The sequence below is a fragment of the Ostrinia furnacalis genome, unplaced genomic scaffold (genome assembly GCF_004193835.3).
Source record: "Ostrinia furnacalis isolate ACB-3 unplaced genomic scaffold, ASM419383v2 OfSCF3557, whole genome shotgun sequence".
Classification (NCBI taxonomy): domain Eukaryota; kingdom Metazoa; phylum Arthropoda; class Insecta; order Lepidoptera; family Crambidae; genus Ostrinia; species Ostrinia furnacalis.
The window spans coordinates 486,240-505,255 of record NW_021133796.1 but is presented as its reverse complement, the minus strand read 5'-3'; the positions used below and the strand labels follow the sequence as shown (position 1 = coordinate 505,255).

General features: G+C 42.4%; 1 protein-coding gene across 7 annotated transcripts in view; it reads left to right on the top strand.

Annotated features, from left to right (window-relative positions):
* The first annotated feature begins 5,318 nt into the window (after nucleotides 1–5,318).
* LOC114358009 (protein 4.1 homolog) overlaps nucleotides 5,319–19,016 on the top strand; it is a 42,888-nt gene continuing 29,190 nt past the window's right edge. For 4 of the 7 annotated variants that reach the window (XM_028311861.1, XM_028311860.1, XM_028311859.1 and 1 more), the window contains exons 1-8: nucleotides 5,325–5,420; nucleotides 5,551–5,620; nucleotides 10,120–10,267; nucleotides 11,260–11,376; nucleotides 12,151–12,334; nucleotides 13,641–13,793; nucleotides 14,485–14,670; nucleotides 16,366–16,544. In XM_028311861.1, the coding sequence (XP_028167662.1) occupies nucleotides 5,344–5,420; nucleotides 5,551–5,620; nucleotides 10,120–10,267; nucleotides 11,260–11,376; nucleotides 12,151–12,334; nucleotides 13,641–13,793; nucleotides 14,485–14,670; nucleotides 16,366–16,544 (1,114 nt within the window). In that variant the 5' untranslated portion in view covers nucleotides 5,325–5,343. Of the gene's footprint in view, nucleotides 5,491–5,550; nucleotides 5,621–10,119; nucleotides 10,268–11,259; nucleotides 11,377–12,150; nucleotides 12,335–13,640; nucleotides 13,794–14,484; nucleotides 14,671–15,234; nucleotides 15,322–16,365; nucleotides 16,545–17,004; nucleotides 17,149–19,016 lie in introns of those variants that run through there. The other 3 variants (XM_028311858.1, XM_028311862.1, XM_028311863.1) reach the window with 3 other exon arrangements.

Sequence of the window (19,016 nt, the reverse complement as noted above, 5' to 3'; positions counted from 1 at the left end):
AATGACGAAAGATTACGTATTTGAGGCAGTTGATTTTTCTCTGCTTTGGACACAGAATTGGGCCACTGTTCTTGATTCACATTGCAATAGTTATTTTCGTCCTTCGTCGGAACCTCTCTGGAGTTGCTTAAAATGTAATCCGTACAAGTGCGCAATCCTCGGCAGAATCAGACCCGGCCAAGTAATAAACCAAAACGATCACTTCAGTACATTTCTCGTAAATTATGACATGGATCGGATATGATTCAGCTGGCGTCCTGCCAGGTGCCAATATACTCCTGGTTAACGGCCACGATGTTTGATCGCTCTGGATATGTCTGGTTGCGTCAATGTATACTAACTCAAGAGGACTGGTCATGGTTACGAAGAAATATGGCTTGCTTGAATCGGGATTTATATGTGGAAAGTTTCCTTGAGGACTTTAATTTGTCTACATCTTTAACATTAACGTGAAGTCTCAGGGTGAAGTAGTTCGGTTCGGATTTCAGATGGTTCGGAGTAAGCATCGATGGTATGGCAGTTAGTCTTACAGAATTTCACGATAGCTATAAGCAGCTCGGATATTTCCACTCATGGGTTCTCTCTCACTTCATTAGTCAAGACCTGAGGTAGAGAGCAAATCATTTGGCTAGACCTAATCAGTAATCATGCCATTTCCCAAGAACGAAAATAAATAAGACTACCTTAACACAATTCCTTCATAGGTACAATTCGGGATCTACAATATGTAGCAGAAGCAAGCGTCAATTGAACAAATTAAGGCCGCACTCCGTCAGAGGTCGCGGCTATCACGCAATCGGGACGTCCTTTGATCAAAGGACTACTGAATTGCTCCTGCCTCGCCTTGTGGCGCAAGTACACTATGCGGGATTTTGACCGAGATGAAGCGCGAGCCTGCACACCGAAGTATGGGAAACTAAACGAAGTGCGTGTTTACACTATACATCTCGATCCATTTCCCGCATAGTGTACTTGCGCCATTGTATCTCCAGGATTGCCTCAGTCAATACTCTTAATGCGACTGAATTGTGTGCCTCCATGATTGCCCCGGTAGACTCAATGGATGCATTGTTGATTTTCCTACTCATTGCTCCTGGCATGATGAGTGAAGAAGGGAGATATAAAACTTATGTGGTTAGCAAACAATTACATGTAGGTACATGTAATTGCTAGAGCCGCTGGTAGCTAGGGAAAAATATATTTTATTTATTTTTTTATTTATTTTTATTTAAAACTTATATGCACATAGAACGGTGTACATAAGGCGGACTTAATGCCTTTCGGACATTTTCTGCCAGTCAACCTTAGGGCCAAACTGAAAATAAAGTAGGCGGTATAGAATAATTACGAATTTAGAAAAAAAAAATATAATTACATAAATAACATATGAATACATACATAGACACATACATATATAATAATAGGATGGATGACAAAGGGAGACAAAAAAAAAGAGAGAAGGAAAAAAAATGGGAAAAAAAGGAGGTTGAACAGAAATTATGAAGATGAAACACCAGCGAGATAATGTTTGCGCACATGGAATTTAAAGGTGGACTTGCTGGGAGCCTGCCTGACGTTTTCAGGGAGACCGTTCCAAAGACGAATGGAATGTAGAAGAAAAGAGTTGGAAAGAAAACCAGTACGATGAGAAGGAGTGGAAAGAAGAAGCGTATTAGAGGAACGTAGTTGACGAGAGTGAGTCGAACTGAGGAGCGTATATTGGGATTTTAGGTAAGAAGGAGAATTTGGATTGTTTAAGATTGAAAAAAGTGTTAGAAGGATTCTGACTTTTCGTCGAAAAGGTATAGGTAACCATTGAAGCTTAGACCGGAATGATGAAATGTGGTCATATTTGCGCAAGCAGAATATAAACCGGATACAGTTGTTGAGGAGCCGGTCTAGCTTATTGACATGAATTTGGTTTAGGTTTTTAGTGTTTTCGTACAGCAAATATTACCTTATTTAGTAATTTTAATACTTAGGTAATCTTTTAATTGTTAGATTAAATGTTTAACTTTAATATCGTGGTGAAGGTAGAGAGTACTTACTCAATACCTAATGAATTATAATTTTTAAAAGTAGTTTTTGTATCTTTAATCTGATCTAAATTACTCCGTCCTCGCAACGTGAGATCTCATAAGAAACAATTTGTACCAATCAAACGCTCATTTAGGTGTTGGTCAATTATTTCGGTATTACTATTAGAATTGTTGTTATAGCTAAAATATAACAGCCTCTTCATAAAGTTGATAAGACATTTTCTTAGGCCCGGTTTCCACAAGGCGGAGCAGAGCGGAGAAGTGTTTTGAATAACCGACTAACGAGGTGGCTAGTAGAGTTTTAATGGGCTTAGCTTTTAAGAAGTTCTTTTAAAGGCCTTTATTTTATTGGTTTTGATCTTATGAGAAGATGATAAGTTTCGTGTTCTTCTTCTTCGTCGCTACACGCTTGCCAGAGTGGTCGTGGTCGTGGTCGTCACACCCGGTCCGGTGGCAAGCCTCACAATCTGTCGCCATTCCTCCCGCACTGCAGCCTTTCTTGTGCACTCGTGGAGTGGACCATTGAGTGCGCTGCCGCACAATTTATAAACGCAGTAAGTACCACTTACTGCATTTATGATTGTTTTGAATATTCTGAATCCTGACATCGCGATCTATAAGAATCAAAGACCCGTTTTTTTCTATCTATCTTAGAACGGAAGATACATATTATCATAAACGCAGTAAAGAGCAGATTGTAGGTTTCTTCNATCGAACGAAATCTTAGTTAATTCATAACATAAACAGTTTTTTAATAATTTTAAATACAAAATATTAATTAAAATACAAAAACCTCATATCAAAATAAACTTTGAGTTTAGCTCTATAAGCCCATATATTTCTTTTTACAAATATTTGCGTAACTAATTGTAGACACCCCAAAATAAAATTTCAACTTTGATCGCGTTTTTCTCGAAACTGTTCACGTGTTACTTACTGCGTTTATAAATTGTGCGGCAGTGCGGTTTGACCAGTCCAGCGCATGGGTGACCTGCCGTGCGCTCTTACTTGTGAGCACTCTCAAATTTCCCAAGACAAGCACGACAAGTCGTTCAACAGAAACAGAATAGTCACAGCTTTATTGTCCATCTTGCAAGTATGCAACTTAAAATTCAAACAATATTACAATGACCATCAAACGTAGAGACTGTTATGTATGAGCTATGTTTTTATATGTAACCGTATTGTATGTATGATGTAGTATGTTTAATTGTATAATTTGAAGCGAAGTCTCGCCGCCAAGGAGATACAGTTCTATTGTATTTTTGGCAAATTACAGTGTTGATGTATGAGTGGGAGTTAAATAGTTAATTGATAGCTTTAAGTTAGTTTCCTTCACGGTATTGTTCCCACGCTTTGCTGGTTTATCGAGTTTTAAAAACCTAATAAAAACAATTCACAATTTGGTAATAATACTCGTAGTGTCTGCTGTTTTGTGCCATTGGATATCCATATCAGACATCTGGAAACGCAGCTAGTAACGCTCGACATTTTAATAAATAAATTATTAAGGAAGGAAAGATACATATCTGTCAAAACGAATGCTCATTATCTCCAAGCCTAGGCGCAGACCATCGATTTTTCGTCGGCTGATAGTTTAGTCGGGCAGTTGATCAGTATGAGCATGTATGGAAGTGCGCACATTACACCGATTCGATTTGACCGATTCTTCATACAATTTAAAATCGGACACAACTATCGGCCAACTAAAAATCGGTGGTCTGCGCCTAGTCTAAAGCTCTATCTAGGACACTTATCAGTCTTGATAAAATACTTACCTAAGTACTTTAAAAAACTTTAAAGGAAATCCACATCCACCATAAAGGTTCACTTGTTTTTCCAAACTACTGTTCGTTGATGAGTCCATAGAAATCGAATGGTCGAGTCCAAATGTCTATCTGAATATAACAATGGATGACAATTTGCTCAGAATGCACCGGATTGCTTCACAATGGAGTAAACAAACATCCAACACGTGTAACACGTGGGAATGAAGTGTACTACCAAATTTTGTACAACTTTTGTCCTCGTGAATTTCGATATAACAGGGTTTTGATTATTTTCCTAATAAAATAGGCACAAGGAAATAATATACATATTCTTTGGGAGAAATCCTTGAAGGTAGAAATGGTATTCACGACTTTTTTTGCTTGCCAGGCGACTGCCATAGCAATATAAATGTAAAATCCCTATATGCTAGTAGATCTAAAACGACTTGCACTTGCTTGTGGCGTAGTGGCTATTTGACTTGTTTTTATGTTTTCCTTGGACATACGTTTTATTTTTAGGTATTGCAATGTCATTTGTCGGTCGGACAATTACTAAGCATTACGTTGTCACAAGTTAACAACATAATAGTAATGTTTACTTAACTTGGAGTGACATAAGACGGCTCTGCAATAAAACTAGAAAATGAGAAAAACTACTACGCAACAGCTACTTTATTATTCTTTTCAACCGACTTCAAAAAAGGAGGAGGTTCTCAATTCGACCCGTATGTTTTTTTTTTTTTTTCTATGTTTGTTACGCGATAACTCCGCCAATAATAAACCGATTTGAACAAATCTTTTTTCGGCGTATAGGTAATACCTCAAGGGTGGTCCCATTTAAATTTAATAATAGAAAAAACAACCCCCAAGGGTGGAAAATTGGGGATGAACTTTTTTATACGCAATATCTCCGCCGATTATAAATCAATTTGAACGATTATTTTTTTGTTGAATAGCTATTATCAAAAGGGTGGTTTCATGCGAATTTGAAGAAAATATTTCACCCCCAAGGGTGGAAAATTGGGGTTGAACTTTTTTATACGCAATATTTTTAATTTTTAGTTTTTTTTTGTGTTCACGCATTTGAAGTCGGTTTTATTTTTTTAAAAAGTTAATTATGTGTGGAACTTTTAGTGTAGAACAGTTTTTATGTCATTCGGTGGAATAGTAAAAGTTGGCCGTATTCATGAGTAGCACGCCCAGTAAATTGCCTTTCTACCGCCCCTCTACTTCTGTATTGAGACCGCTTGCAATACTATCTAGTTTTATTCCTTCAGGTTCAGAATGTCCAATTCCCAAAATGTCCAACGGTTTCAAAATGTCCAATTCCCAAAATGTCCAATTCTCAAAATGTCCAATTCCCGAAATGTCCAATTCCTGAAATGTCCAGTTTCCGAAATGTCCAATCTACTATTATGATGGATTTGTTAAATAAGTCCTCATAGACTTTCTTAAAAATTAGCACGACTGCGTTTGTTTGTATTTTCTAACAATTCATTCTCTATCTTTCCAGTTGGTGAAGGACGAGCGGCGCGATGCCGGAGGGCGTGGCCAAAGAGGCCAAGGATGAGGCGAAGGCCAAGGCCAAGAAGGAGGCCTCGCCCAAGCGCAGGCCCTCGGGCAACCTGGCCAAGGTCAAGGTGGAGCTGCTAGATGGCTCCACTATGGATCTGGACGCAGACGTAAGTGTCTACAGCTGTTAGTGTTAGTACGCGCCAAGCAGGAGGCCTCGCCAATCGCAGGCCCTCGGGCAACCTGGCCAAGATCAAGGTGGAGCTGCTAGATGGCTCCACTATGGATCTGGAGGCAGACGTAAGTGTCTTCAATTGTGAGAGAACGATCTTCAAAAGCCGTGTGGTGACGGCAGAGTAGAATACATTTGTTACCAACCCCTACTCTTCCTACGGGTGTCGTAAGAGGCGACTTATGGACTACACATCAAACAGAGAACGGGCAGCAGCGCTCTCTGAAAAACATCAATCTTTTAAACTGCGATCTCCAACCCGCCTGCCAAGCGTGGGGATTAGTATTGTGAATCTGTCTTTTCAATTTTAAATTATCCTGCTTTCGCCTCCGAGATTTATTTTACCGTGTAGTACCCCTGTACGACAAGCCAATCCGCACACAATATTCAGCGTAGTAGTAGTAAAAAACAAAAGAGCGGGCAACCCCACCCCTACCACGCTGTGGGCTCGGTGTCCGAGCGGTCTCATTCCTTTGTGCGCACGCGCAACGACCGCACGCAGTATAAGAAAAATGCTTAAGTGACGTCACCAGGACGTTTTTACCGACATAAAACGTAATTATTTTAAGTTGTGCAGTGTAGTGACGAGAATTAGACCCAACACAAGGTTGGTTGTAACAACTATTTTGTGCAAGTGCTCGTACATTTTTATTATAAGCGTTGTGACACGACGCGTAACTTTGACCCATTTTTAGCTCCAAGTTAACGCGCGATGTTAACCAGTAGCCATTTTTTGCTCCGAGGTAATGCGAGATGTTACCCAGTAGCCATTCTTTTGCTCCGAGGTAATGCGAGATGTTACCCAGTAGCCATTTTTTTCTCCGAGGTAATGCGAGATGTTACCCAGTAGCCATTTTCTGCTCTAGCGAGTTAATACGAGATATTAACCAGCAACCACTTTATATTCGGTCATTTTGCGGGTCATTTTTTAACCAGTAGCGTTAATACGAGATATTAAGCAGCAGCAGCATGTTCGGTTATTTTTATTAACCAGTAGCCGTTTTTCGCTCTAGCGAGTAAAAACGAGATATTAACTACCGAGATAGCCAGGTATTGTAATATTATTCACTTTTACGAGTTAAGTATCTTCTTTTCGGCCATTTTATGATCAAACGAACTTACCAAGTGAAGTTCGATCTGAATTATCCTGTTTTCGCCGAAGAGATTTAAGGTCCCTCCCAACCCGAAGATTTCTATATCTTCTTCCCTGGAGGTAAACGTCAATGTCATCTCTTCTCTAAATATAATGAGACCGCTCGGACACCGAGCCCACAGCGTGGTAGGGGTGGGGTTGCCCGCTCTTTTGTTTTTTACTACTACTACGCTGAATATTGTGTGCGGATTGGCTTGTCGTACAGGGGTACTACACGGTAAAATAAATCTCTTCGGCGAAAACAGGATAATTCAGATCGAACTGCACTTGGTAAGTTCGTTTGATCATATAATTATCAGTGAAAACTCATAGGCTTGTGTACGACTTATTATGTATTTTTATTCTACCTGTATCATAATATAAGCTGTATGTTTTCCTAATAAAGAAAATAAAAATAAAATAAAATTATGGCAAAACCCTCCACTATAGTGGAGGAGGCTCATAGTCCAGCAGTGGACTGTAAAGGGCTGTTGATGAATGAATGAACTTCAAAACAAGGTTCAATTTTAAGCGTGTAGATTGAGGTGTTTCAACATCATCATCATTTCAGCCACAGGACGTCCACTACTGAGCAAGGCCTCCCTCAATGATTTCCATATTGCCCGGTTGATAGCGTATAGGATAGATTGAGATTGATTAATTAGTTGAAATTCAATATTTAGACAAATTACTGTCACATGGCAGATCTCAGAATCTATGATTGTATCGAGTTTTTGCGGATTTCGGATCTTAAGAGTTTACGAATTTAAGATGAAATGTCCTCTATCATGCTTCATTTTAGTTTTCAACTAGCTTTATGGAGTAAAATCTACGTTACAGGATTTAAAAAACTCTAGACACATAGTAATTCTAGTGGCATTATTTAATAAGCACAGCGAAGTGTATTTATATGTATAAGCCCCAAATAAAAGATCATAACAGTTTTATGTTTGCTCCAAATGTCACCGGTTTATTAGGGCATAAAAGGTCAAATTCCGCCGGCAATTTACTTTATCATCGAAGTAATCGAAAAACACATCTACTTGTTTTTTCGAGTTCATTTATAGCGAATACAAGGAATCCGTGGGCGTTGATACGAATAGCTTCTTCAAACATGTCTGTAATCTGTATACAGGGTATCCCATAAAGACCGTACCAAACTTAAGGAGAAGGTAGACTATATTTCCAGGTGGTCCTACTAGTAGAAGCAGATTAACAATAATAGGACCAGTAGAAACTAGATTTCCTGGTGTTCCTTCTAGTACTTATTATTATTCTGTACTACTACTAGTAAGATAAATTAGCAGAACCACGAACGGAACAGGGATGGATGACCACCTAGACAAAAATACCTTAATAAAAGTATTTTTATGAATTGACAATTTAAATGAAGCTGTGTCAATATTTATAAAAGTTTCTTGTTTATACATTCACGGGTAGAAAAAAAACTGCTACTGAATGTCATAGGCCACTTCTCACCACTTCTACCTACGTCAGAAAAGACTATAGTCTCTTTCACCTAAGATGATCCGTATGACGTTTCGAGTTTGAAAGATTTAGAGATGTCACATAACTAAACCATAGCGATTTATATATCGATTATTTTCGAAGAGTTAGTAAAACCTACTTTTAGAGAAATATTTTGTATAGGTGTTATTTAACAAAAAACATGTTGTTTTTTAATTACAAATATTATTGTAACAATTTTTTATTGATAATATTCAAATTTCATGGCTCGTGTTCAAAAAAACAATTCCTAAAAAGTACTGGTTCTGTTTCTTTAAATTAAAAACCATTAATTTATTTTTAATGCGTTTATTAAAGTCAATAATCGAAAAATATAGTTGATTTTTGTGATGTTTTTAATAACTAAGTATTCACTGCAATCGATTAATGAACCGCGGAAATAATCGATTTTATTATACAAGAAATACCCCAGCACTAAATCTATTCCGTTTCACACATTGCGTACATTAAATAAAAATGTTTTTTACATCGTATTTAATTAAAATATAATCAATAGACTCAGATTTTACTATATATTTCAAGACAAGGTAGTAATTTTTTTTTATTATATTGCTAATAAAATACAAATATTTTTTCAAAAATATTCTGCATATGTAGTATGCGTTAGTGTAGTAAGTGTCATACGGATCATCTTACGTGAAAAAGACTATAGTTATCAAATTCAAGGTCTTGTCTAACAGTCGCTATAAGCAGGTCAAGCCTCCCGGGAAGCGTGCCAAGTCTGCCAAGTTATCTCGTTTTCACTTGGCTAATGCTGAGACGGGAAAATAGGGTCTCATGTTTCTATTTTCTAATTTTCCGGGACTTTGTCGTGAGATTTTCTTTTGGTAGCGCAATCGACGTATGTTATTTATCGTCTGCTGATTTTCTGATATGGGTCTATGTAATCAAGAGGATGGAGAAGACAGAAAATGAGTGAAACGTGGAAAAGCTTGAAAATTAATTAATAAGAAACATGGTTTTTATACTTTAATTAATGCCACAAAGTGGGTACATAAGACGAACTTTATGCCATTGGGCATTCTCTGCCAATTAATCTTTGGGCTAAACAGAAAAAAAAAAACTCAAATTAACAGCCATGCAGTATTTAAATCAATTCATTCACTATTACATTAAACTAAATTATCAGTATACATATAGAATTTGATCATTTAGTAAGTTTTGCACAGCATGCCATGTACTGATTAAATAGAATACTGTTGATTGAATATGGTGACGAATACTTGTTCAATTCATTTGACCAAAATTTTCATAATTTTGAACATTTCACCTAATTTGCATGTAAAAAAATCCTTTGGGATTAACACACCCTAATTTTGCGAGTCCAATTTCCATTACAGGCATTATGTTTGTGTTATGTGCTCGTTTTACTATAAATTGGCCGCCTAATTGCTGCCAGGTAAACTGAGCAGGGTAGTTTATTAGGGATGAAATAATTACAAAAGCTTACACTGAAGTAATGTGAGCCCTAATAATAGCTGTTTTAGTATGGTTAGATCGCAGATCCATACAATTTCTAAAACATCGAAATCGTCACCGATAATAAAGATGATTCGTGCATAATACGAATTTACAAATTAGATTCGATTTGTGCATGTGGTAATAATTATAAAATTGATGGGTTTCGCACATAATATTTGTTTCCATGTAGTTAGGCTTGAATGAAATACTTGAAAAAATATACTAGTAAAGTATAAAATCCACTATTTCAATATGATTTCAACTCTTGTATTATAGGGAGTCACTCTCTTTTTTATCTCCTTTAAAAAATAATTTATTTTATGTGCTAATCTAGTGCGAATGTCTCCTATCCTATTCATGCCACCATTTTATTGCATTTTAATGAACCCGATATTTTTCTTGACAATACAGATCGCCCATATTTATAATTTGCCTTGCTCATTACAGAGAAAAATCCGGGGCCACGAACTCCTAGGAAAAGTGTGCGACAAACTGAACCTGGTGGAGAAAGACTACTTCGGGCTGCTGTACGAGGATCGAGGGGACCCGCGCGTCTGGATCGACCTGGAGAAACGCGTGTCCAAGCTCATCAAACGTAAGTCTGATTTATCTTCTTAGAACTAAAAGACATTTTAAATAAATAACTTGAAAAATTTTATAAAAAAAAATAAAACCGACTCCAAAAAACCTACATTAAAAAGTAGAAAAATAATTACTAATAACCTACTTATTTATTAGGACGAATTAATATTTATGTAGGTATACCATGATTGATACTTCTGGAGTCGGTGCCAAGATTATGAAACATGTAAAGTTTGCCTGCACCGACTCCAAAAGTATCAATCATGGCTATACCTACATAAATATTAATTCGTCCTAATAAATAAGTAGGTTATTAGTAATTATTTTTCTACTTTTTAATGTAGGTTTTTTGGAGTCGGTTTTATTTTTTTTTCTTAGATTAATAAAACCTAGATGGATAGTCTTCATACAAACGCTTCGTCAAGAGTGAGGCAAAAATCTTATGTCATTAGTGTCAATTTTGTTGGGGAGTGTAGACAGTGAAGGCGATTTTCCCGAAAGTAGGGAAATTTTTAATACGTTTTTAATTATTTTATAACTAACAAAAACAAAACGCATCATGTACTTACTTATTTATTGAATTCAAAGTACCTACCTAATTACAATAAGATAAATCGACTGAAAAGTCTCGATTTCATAAAAAAGGAAGTGTATTTGTACGGCGAACAATTGGGAAATAAATTTTCTTGTTACTGGTATCATTCCCGTATTTAATTTTTGAAAGCCAAATTCAAGCAAAATACGCGTCGAATCGTAGTACTTACTTCTGAAATGTAACACTGGTCACTTTCTTTAGTTTTTCTGATGTATTTAGACACCCTTTCACAGCACAAACCGTCTTAATTAATTAAAAGTCGTCGGACGTGTTTACCAATTTTTCACTTTGACAGTTCATGTGACGTTTACGAGTAAGCCATTCTGGCTTACTAAAATCTGCCTCACCTTTCGTGCACTGACTATCTATCTAGGTTTTATTAATCTAAGGTGACGACATATTCCTTGCAGATGAACCCTGGGAGATGAGGTTCGCAGTAAAGTTCTACCCGCCGGAGCCGGCTCAGCTGCAGGAGGAGCTGACGCGGTACCAGCTGGTGCTGGCCGTCAGGAGGGACTTGCTGGAAGGTAACTTGGAGAGGAGGATAGTACCAGAGTAAATACAAATGAGTAGGTTATCTTCATAGAAACGCACCGAGCGCGGTTTGTATGTGAGCGCGCCAATACGTATGCGGCGCGCACGCACACACTGACAAAATTCGGCGCAACCACGACTGGCTCCCCGATAATCCCCGCTAAATTTTGTCAGTGTGTGCGTGCGCGCCGTATACGTGTTGGCGCGCTCACATACAAACCGCGCCCGTGCGTTTCTATGAATATGACCTACTCATTTGTATTTACTCTGGAGATAACGATCACAACTTGGCTCCATAGTCATCCATATTATTAAACTTGATTGCACAATAAAAAATATACAATAGGTGGACTTAATGCTATAAGCATTCTCCGCCAGTCAACACCTGGATTCATACGCGTGAACTACATAGGACGGCGCCCGATCATCTTCTAACTTAGCTAAATTGATGGTGCAAACTAGAGTGTCAATGTGAAGATATTTGGCTGACATTTCAAAAAAAATTCCTACACTTTCCACAACTTCTTTAAAAACCTTCAATTTTGCCCTGAAAATCGAGTAAGTTTTTAGTTTGCTGTATAATTTAATTTTAGAGTAACTTTCAAATCAATAAATAGTAATTTGCGTTATCATCTTATCATCTCTTTGCCCCATGAATTATGAGAGTCGCTTTTCGACGATACATAAAGCATATCATTTGAGTAGTGTGTTAATTGCCCTATTTCGATAGACTGCCTCTTTTAATCGCCTCTTACTTATATCCTCAGGCCGCCTGCCATGCTCAACAGTGACCCACGCGTTGCTAGCGAGCTACCTACTTCAATCAGAGCTGGGCGACCACGAGGCGTCTGAACACGGCGCTGGCTTATGCAAGCAGCTGAAGCTCGCACCGCCTGCTGCCTGTACGCCCGAGCTGGAGGAGAAAGTCGTGGAGCTACACAAGACACACAGGTTGGTAGAACCCCAGCAGATTAGCGCCACAGGTGACCCACTAAAGAACCCCAGTAGTTCAGTAGGAGCCACAGGTGACCTACTAGGCCTCCAATAGGTAAGGTAGCCCCTACGACACTTGAGTGTGGCTGGGCGACCACGAGGCGTCTGAACACGGCGCCGGTTTATGCAAGCAGCTGAAGCTCGCACCGCCTGCTGCCTGCACGCCCGAATTGGAGGAAAAGGTCGTGGAACTACACAAGACACACAGGTTGGTAGAACCCCAGCAGATTAGAATAGAATAGAATAGTTTTTATTTGAAAGAAAGACATACAAGCAGGAAAAACATAGGTACACAATGAAGGAGATACACAAATGTACAGATAGCTGCTTGTGCCCCTCTGACAAAAAGGCACCCGCTCAGCATACATCAAGACCGCGCCAGGGCTTATTAGCGCCACAGGTGACCCACTAAAGAACCCCAGCAGTTCAGTAGGAGCCACAGGTGACCCACTAGGCCTCCAGTAGGTAAGGGAGCCCCTACGACACCGAGTGTGGCTGGGCGACCACGAGGCGTCTGAACACGGCGCTGGCTTATGCAAGCAGCTGAAGCTCGCACCGCCTGCCGCCTGCACGCCCGAATTGGAGGAAAAGGTCGTGGAGCTACACAAGACACACAGGTGACGCACTAACACCAGAGTAAATATAAATGCGTAGGTTAAGTAGTAGGTTCGGCGCAACACCCCGCTTATCCACGCTAAATTTTGACTGTGTGTTGTGCGTGCGCGCCGTATACGTATTGGCGCGCTCACATACAGACCGCGCTCGGTGCCTTTTCTATGAAGATAACCTACTCATTTGTATTTACTCTGCTAACACTGAGCACAGCTCAAACTTCACTTCACGGGACAGGTACCCAGCAAGCAGCGACTGCGAGCGGCCGAAGAATGAAGCAACTGAAGATTGCATACATAGCTTGTTTCAACCATAAGACGTCCATTGCTGGACAAATTTCACCTCCAAGGATTTCTACAACGACCGTTACCGCACTGCCCGAATCTCGACGCTTCCCGCGACTTTATCAGATCTTTTGTACTCCACTGGATATTAGCCACTAGCTATGACACACCCCCAAAATGATATGCTATTGCGAAATGAGATGCACACAGAGCTTACCGCGGGCTTACCACCACATGTGCATTGTGCACCTTGCCCATCTGCCCGGACCGTCTATTACTACCCTACAAAGCGCGTGGCCGCTCTGCTTCAAGTTTAACAATCAAGCGATAAAATGTGAACAAAACTCATCATCCTCATTCGTCCACAGAGGCCAAACCCCGGCGGAGGCAGAGCTGAATTACCTGGAGAACGCCAAGAAGCTGGCCATGTACGGCGTGGACCTCCACCCGGCTAAGGACTCGGAGAATGTGGATATCACGCTCGGTGTCTGCTCGTCGGGGCTGCTGGTGCATCGGGAGAAGTGAGTAGGAAGAATGAGAATCAGAGTATAGGATGTTTAGTCACTTCGCAGGCTACAGACTTTTCGTCTTCCGATAGTTTGGTCGGGCTGTTAATCACTATGGACACATGTATGAAAGTGCGCACATTACACCGATTTGGTTTCGACCAATTTCTCATACAAATTAGAATCCGACCCAACTATCGGCCGGGTAAAAATCTGTAGTTAGCAGGGAGTCTGACAAGAATCTGACTCGTTTACTCGGTCAATAGAAATAAATCTCTGGGCAATGAATATTTTTGAACACTTGATGATTCAATGATATCATTTAGAGCAGTTGACATAACGGTTGACAGACCATTAAATTATATCAAATTAATTTTACGAAATCTCTGTTATATGTCAAGTAATAAAAATACTGGTTTATTTCGTCATGTCAGCCTAGTCCATAATATCTATCTGACGAATGAAGGCTTGATAGACGCTCTAGCTCTTGCGCTTGCTCAAGAGCATCTAGCTGAGATATCGGCAGCAACTTCTAGCTGGTAAACCCCGCCCATCTGGCGATGTGAACTGATCTCGTTATTATTACCCCGTGACTATGCAAAACAGTCCTCAAAAGTTGTGACAACGAATATGGCGATGCTACTCTGATTGAAATAAACAGTACAAAGAATTCCATTTCATATTTTCATTTCCCTCATTCCCCTAGACTGCGCATCAACCGCTTCGCGTGGCCCAAGATCCTGAAGATCAGCTACAAGCGGCACAACTTCTACGTGAAGCTGCGACCTGGCGAGTTCGAGCAGTTTGAATCCACAGTCGGCTTCAAGCTGGCCAACCACCGCGCCGCCAAGAAGCTGTGGAAGACCTGCGTGGAGCACCACACGTTCTTTAGGTAGCCCTTAAGTGACCACTATACCTCACGCGGCCCGAGACCCTTAGACCAGCCACGAGCGACACTCGAGTCGTCGGCTTCAAGCTGGCCAACCACCGCGCCGCCAAGAAGCTGTGGAAGACCTGCGTGGAGCACCACACGTTCTTTAGGTAGCCCTTAAGTGACCACTATACCACCTCACGCGGCCCGAGACCCTTAGACCAGCCACGAGCGACACGAGTCCGCCGTCGGCTTCAAGCTGGCCAACCACCGCGCCGCCAAGAAGCTGTGGAAGACCTGCGTGGAGTACCACACGTTCTTTAGGTAGCCCTTAAGTGACCACTGTACCACATCACGCGGCCCGAGGTCCTTAGACCAGCCACGCACGAGCGACACCGCGCCGCCAAGAAGCTGTGGAAGACCTGCGTGGAGCACCACACGTTCTTTAGGTAGCCCTTAAGTGACCACTATACAACCTCACGCGGCCCGAGACCCTTAGACCAGCCACGCACGAGCGACACCGCGCCGCCAAGAAGCTGTGGAAGACCTGCGTGGAGCACCACACGTTCTTTAGGTAACCCTTAAGTGACCACTATACCTCATGCGGCCCGAGACCCTTAGACCCGCCAAGAAGCTGTGGAAGACCTGCGTGGAGCACCACACGTTCTTTAGGTAGCCCTTAAGTGACCACTATACCTCATGTGGCCCGAGGTCCTTAGACCAGCCACGAGCGACACTCAAGCCGTCGTCGGCTTCAAGCTGGCCAACCACCGCGCCGCCAAGAAGCTGTGGAAGACCTAGTTGGAGCGCCACACGTTCTTTAGGTAAAACTTCGTTCGTTTCAGCCAAACGACGTCCACTGCTGGATAAAGGCCTTTCATTCAGGCACTTCCCGCGACGTTCACCAGATCGTCGGTCCACCTAACGGTGGACCTGCCTGTCACACTACGTCTTTCGGTCCGTGGTCGCCACTCGAGAACTTTTCTGCCCCAGCGGCCATCAGCTCTACGAGCTATGTGCCCGCCCACTGCCACTTGATTTTAGCAATTCTACGAGCTGTGTCGGTCACTTTGGTTCTCCTTTCTGATTCGATCATGCAGGGTAACTCCGAGCATAGCACGCCCCATCGCACTTTGGGTGGGTGGGTCTCGATGTGTATATTTAGTAGCCATTCTGTCTTCGGAAATAAAATTGCAATTTTTTCTTTTTAAGAGATGAAGATGCATACACACTAAACTTCTATATGTAAGATTTTCATCTAATTACTTTGTATGTAATGTTGTTGGTATACCTCAGTAAATGAATACATTCTACAAAGTCAAAGTCAAAATTTCTTTATTTGTTTGGACTAATAAATAGTTCTTACAAATCGTCATTTTGCTCTTAAGGAGCCTCTACATGTCTCATAATCTTTTTACCCTACCAGCGCTTCGAGACCAACATTTGGCAAGTGCTGAGAAGAAGCGCCGCAACAAACTCAGTCACCACTGTCTGCCGGTTAATATAAATAAATAGAAATAGTAGTAGTAGGTACATTCGATTCAGGAGCAGTTCACTGAATTTACCATGCATTCTTGTATGGTGTATCTTATAAGAATGGGTATACAAGATTGCGTGGTATATTAAACAAGGTAGTGACGTGCTAATATCTAGACTTACATATTAAGATACTTACTATACATCTACACAAAAACTGAACTCCAAATTCTTCCACAGGTTAACAAGCCCATCGCCACGCGACAAGAGCACGCTATTCCCACGGCTGGGCTCCCGCTTCCGGTACAGCGGGCGCACGCATTACGAGTCGCGCGCCGCCGCGCCGCAGCGCCCGCCGCCGCACTTCGCAAGGACGCTGTCGCATCGCACGCTGTCTTACAGCACCAGCAGCGTCGCCGGTGAGTCCTGGACCCCTAGTTAGCTTGGTATAGCGGGCACGCACTACGAGTCGCGCGCCGCCGCGCCGCAGCGCCCGCCGCCGCACTTCGCAAGGACCCTCTCGCATCGCACGCTGTCTTACAGCACCAGCAGCGTCGCCGGTGAGTCCTGGACCCCCAGTGAGCTTGGTATAGCGGGCACGCACTACGAGTCGCGCGCCGCCGCGCCGCAGCGCCCGCCGCCGCACTTCGCAAGGACGCTGTCGCATCGCACGCTGTCTTATAGCACCAGCAGCGTCGCCGGTGAGTCCTGGACCCCCTGGCCCCCACTACAGTCTCGCCTGGCCCCCCACTACAGTCTCGCCTGGCCCCCCGTGAGCTCGATACAGTGGGCCCGCACATCGCAAGGACTCTCGCATCGCACGCTGTCTTACAGCACCAGCAGCGTCGCCGGTGAGTCCTGGCCCCCCTGGCCCCTACTACAGTCACTCCTGGACCCCCAGTGAGCTCAGTACAATGGGCCCGCACTACGAGTCGCGCGCCGCCGCGCCGCAGCGCCCGCCGCCGCACTTCGCAAGGACTCTGTCGCACCGCACGCTGTCTTACAGCACCAGCAGCGTCGCCGGTGAGTCCTGGACCCCTAGTTAGCTTGGTATAGCGGGCCCGCACTACGAGTCGCGCGCCGCCGCGCCCCAGCGCCCGCCGCCGCACTTCGCAAGGACGCTGTCGCATCGCACGCTGTCCTACAGCACCAGCAGCGTCGCCGGTGAGTGCTGGACCCCCGTAAGCTCGGTACAGCTGGAACCCATTACAGTGGCGCGCCTCCGCGTCACACTTCGCAAGGACGCTGTCGCACCGCACGCTGTCTTACAGCACCAGCAGCGTCGCCGGTGAGTCCTGGCCTCCCTGGCCCCCACTACAGTCGCGCCTGGACCCCCAGGTGGACCCCCAGGGAGCTCAGTACAGCAGGCTCCCACTACAGTCGTGGCTGGCCCCCCTTTCCCGCACTACAGTAGCGTTTGGCCCCCCGCTACAGTTGCGTCTGGCCCCCCACTACAGTCACTCCTGGACCCCCAGTGAGCTCAGTACAATGGGCCCGCACTACGAGTCGCGCGCCGCCGCGCCGCAGCGCCCGCCGCCGCACTTCGCAAGGACGCTGTCGCATCGCACGCTGTCTTACAGCACCAGCAGCGTCGCCGGTGAGTCCTGGACCCCCAGTTAGCTTGGTATAGCGGGCCCGCACTACGAGTCGCGCGCCGCCGCCGCACTTCGCAAGGACTCTTTCGCACCGCACGCTGATGTTAATGAAAAAAAATAGGAGACACCTTCCAGTTAAGCTTTACCAGAAACCTAGTGGTAACCTAGCTACAGTCTAGAATGCGCGCAGTGATAAAATCTTATCGATCATTGTAGACGACAAATGTACGGGCTTATCGCGTAAGATAAAATGCTTCGATAAAAGTTTATCAGCGCATCCTAGGCCTAACTGGTTTTTAAAGTTTACCCAGTTAAAAAAGTGTACTGATATGCTCTGCGTCCATCCGTGCTCCGTCTCTTGATGATTATTATCTATTTTCTGCAGTGACATTATCTTTGCATTCGTCTTGGCCTCTGCAGGTTTCTTGAAATTTTCATGACTGATTAAAAACAACGTGGGACGAGTTACTCGAATTCAAGCAGACCGATGATCCAACAAATGTAATGATCCCAAAACATATTGTCATCGCCTTAATGTTTATGACGACACACCAGGCGTGATGCCAGTTTTCTTGGCTTCTACAACTTGATACTATAACACAAAATCAACATATTAATCATGGCATAAATGATGACGTATTCACTCTCAATTGGGGGTGACGTAGTCAGCACATGTGAGTTGAGTCAAATTAGTGGAAAACTGTCGGTTTCGGATATGTATTCGATGTACACACACAATATGATTAATGTTATTGACAAAATAAATAAATAAGCCCATGTTATGAGAATTTGGCATTTCTTTGAGTTTGAAGTTATCACTAATTTACTTAGAACAACATAATAATATGTATGCACAAACATACTTATAATGCTAATTAAATAATCTATTGTACAGCGCACACAAGCAATTTGCAGTCTTATCGAAATATTTATTATCAGCTGTTCTATTCTTATGACATCACAGAAACCAAATGAAAAATTTAAATGTCACCATCCCAATTGAAGTGTTTCAAATGTCCCTACATTCCTCTCAGTAATTGGTCATGAAGAACTAGTGTGAAACATAAATAAGCATAACGACCAATCAATCGTACATTAGAGAACACGGGCTTCTACATTTATCAAGTGTTTCGTTATACTCCTATAAAATTTAAAAAGAAAAACACGGGACTTAACGCGATATTAATGACTGAGTTACATTATGAATGTACTCTCGGCTTAGATGTATTAAATAAATTTTAAGTAAGGTCTAGTTTAAGTAAGTTTAAAAAACAAATCCGGGATTTGTCTTGTGGC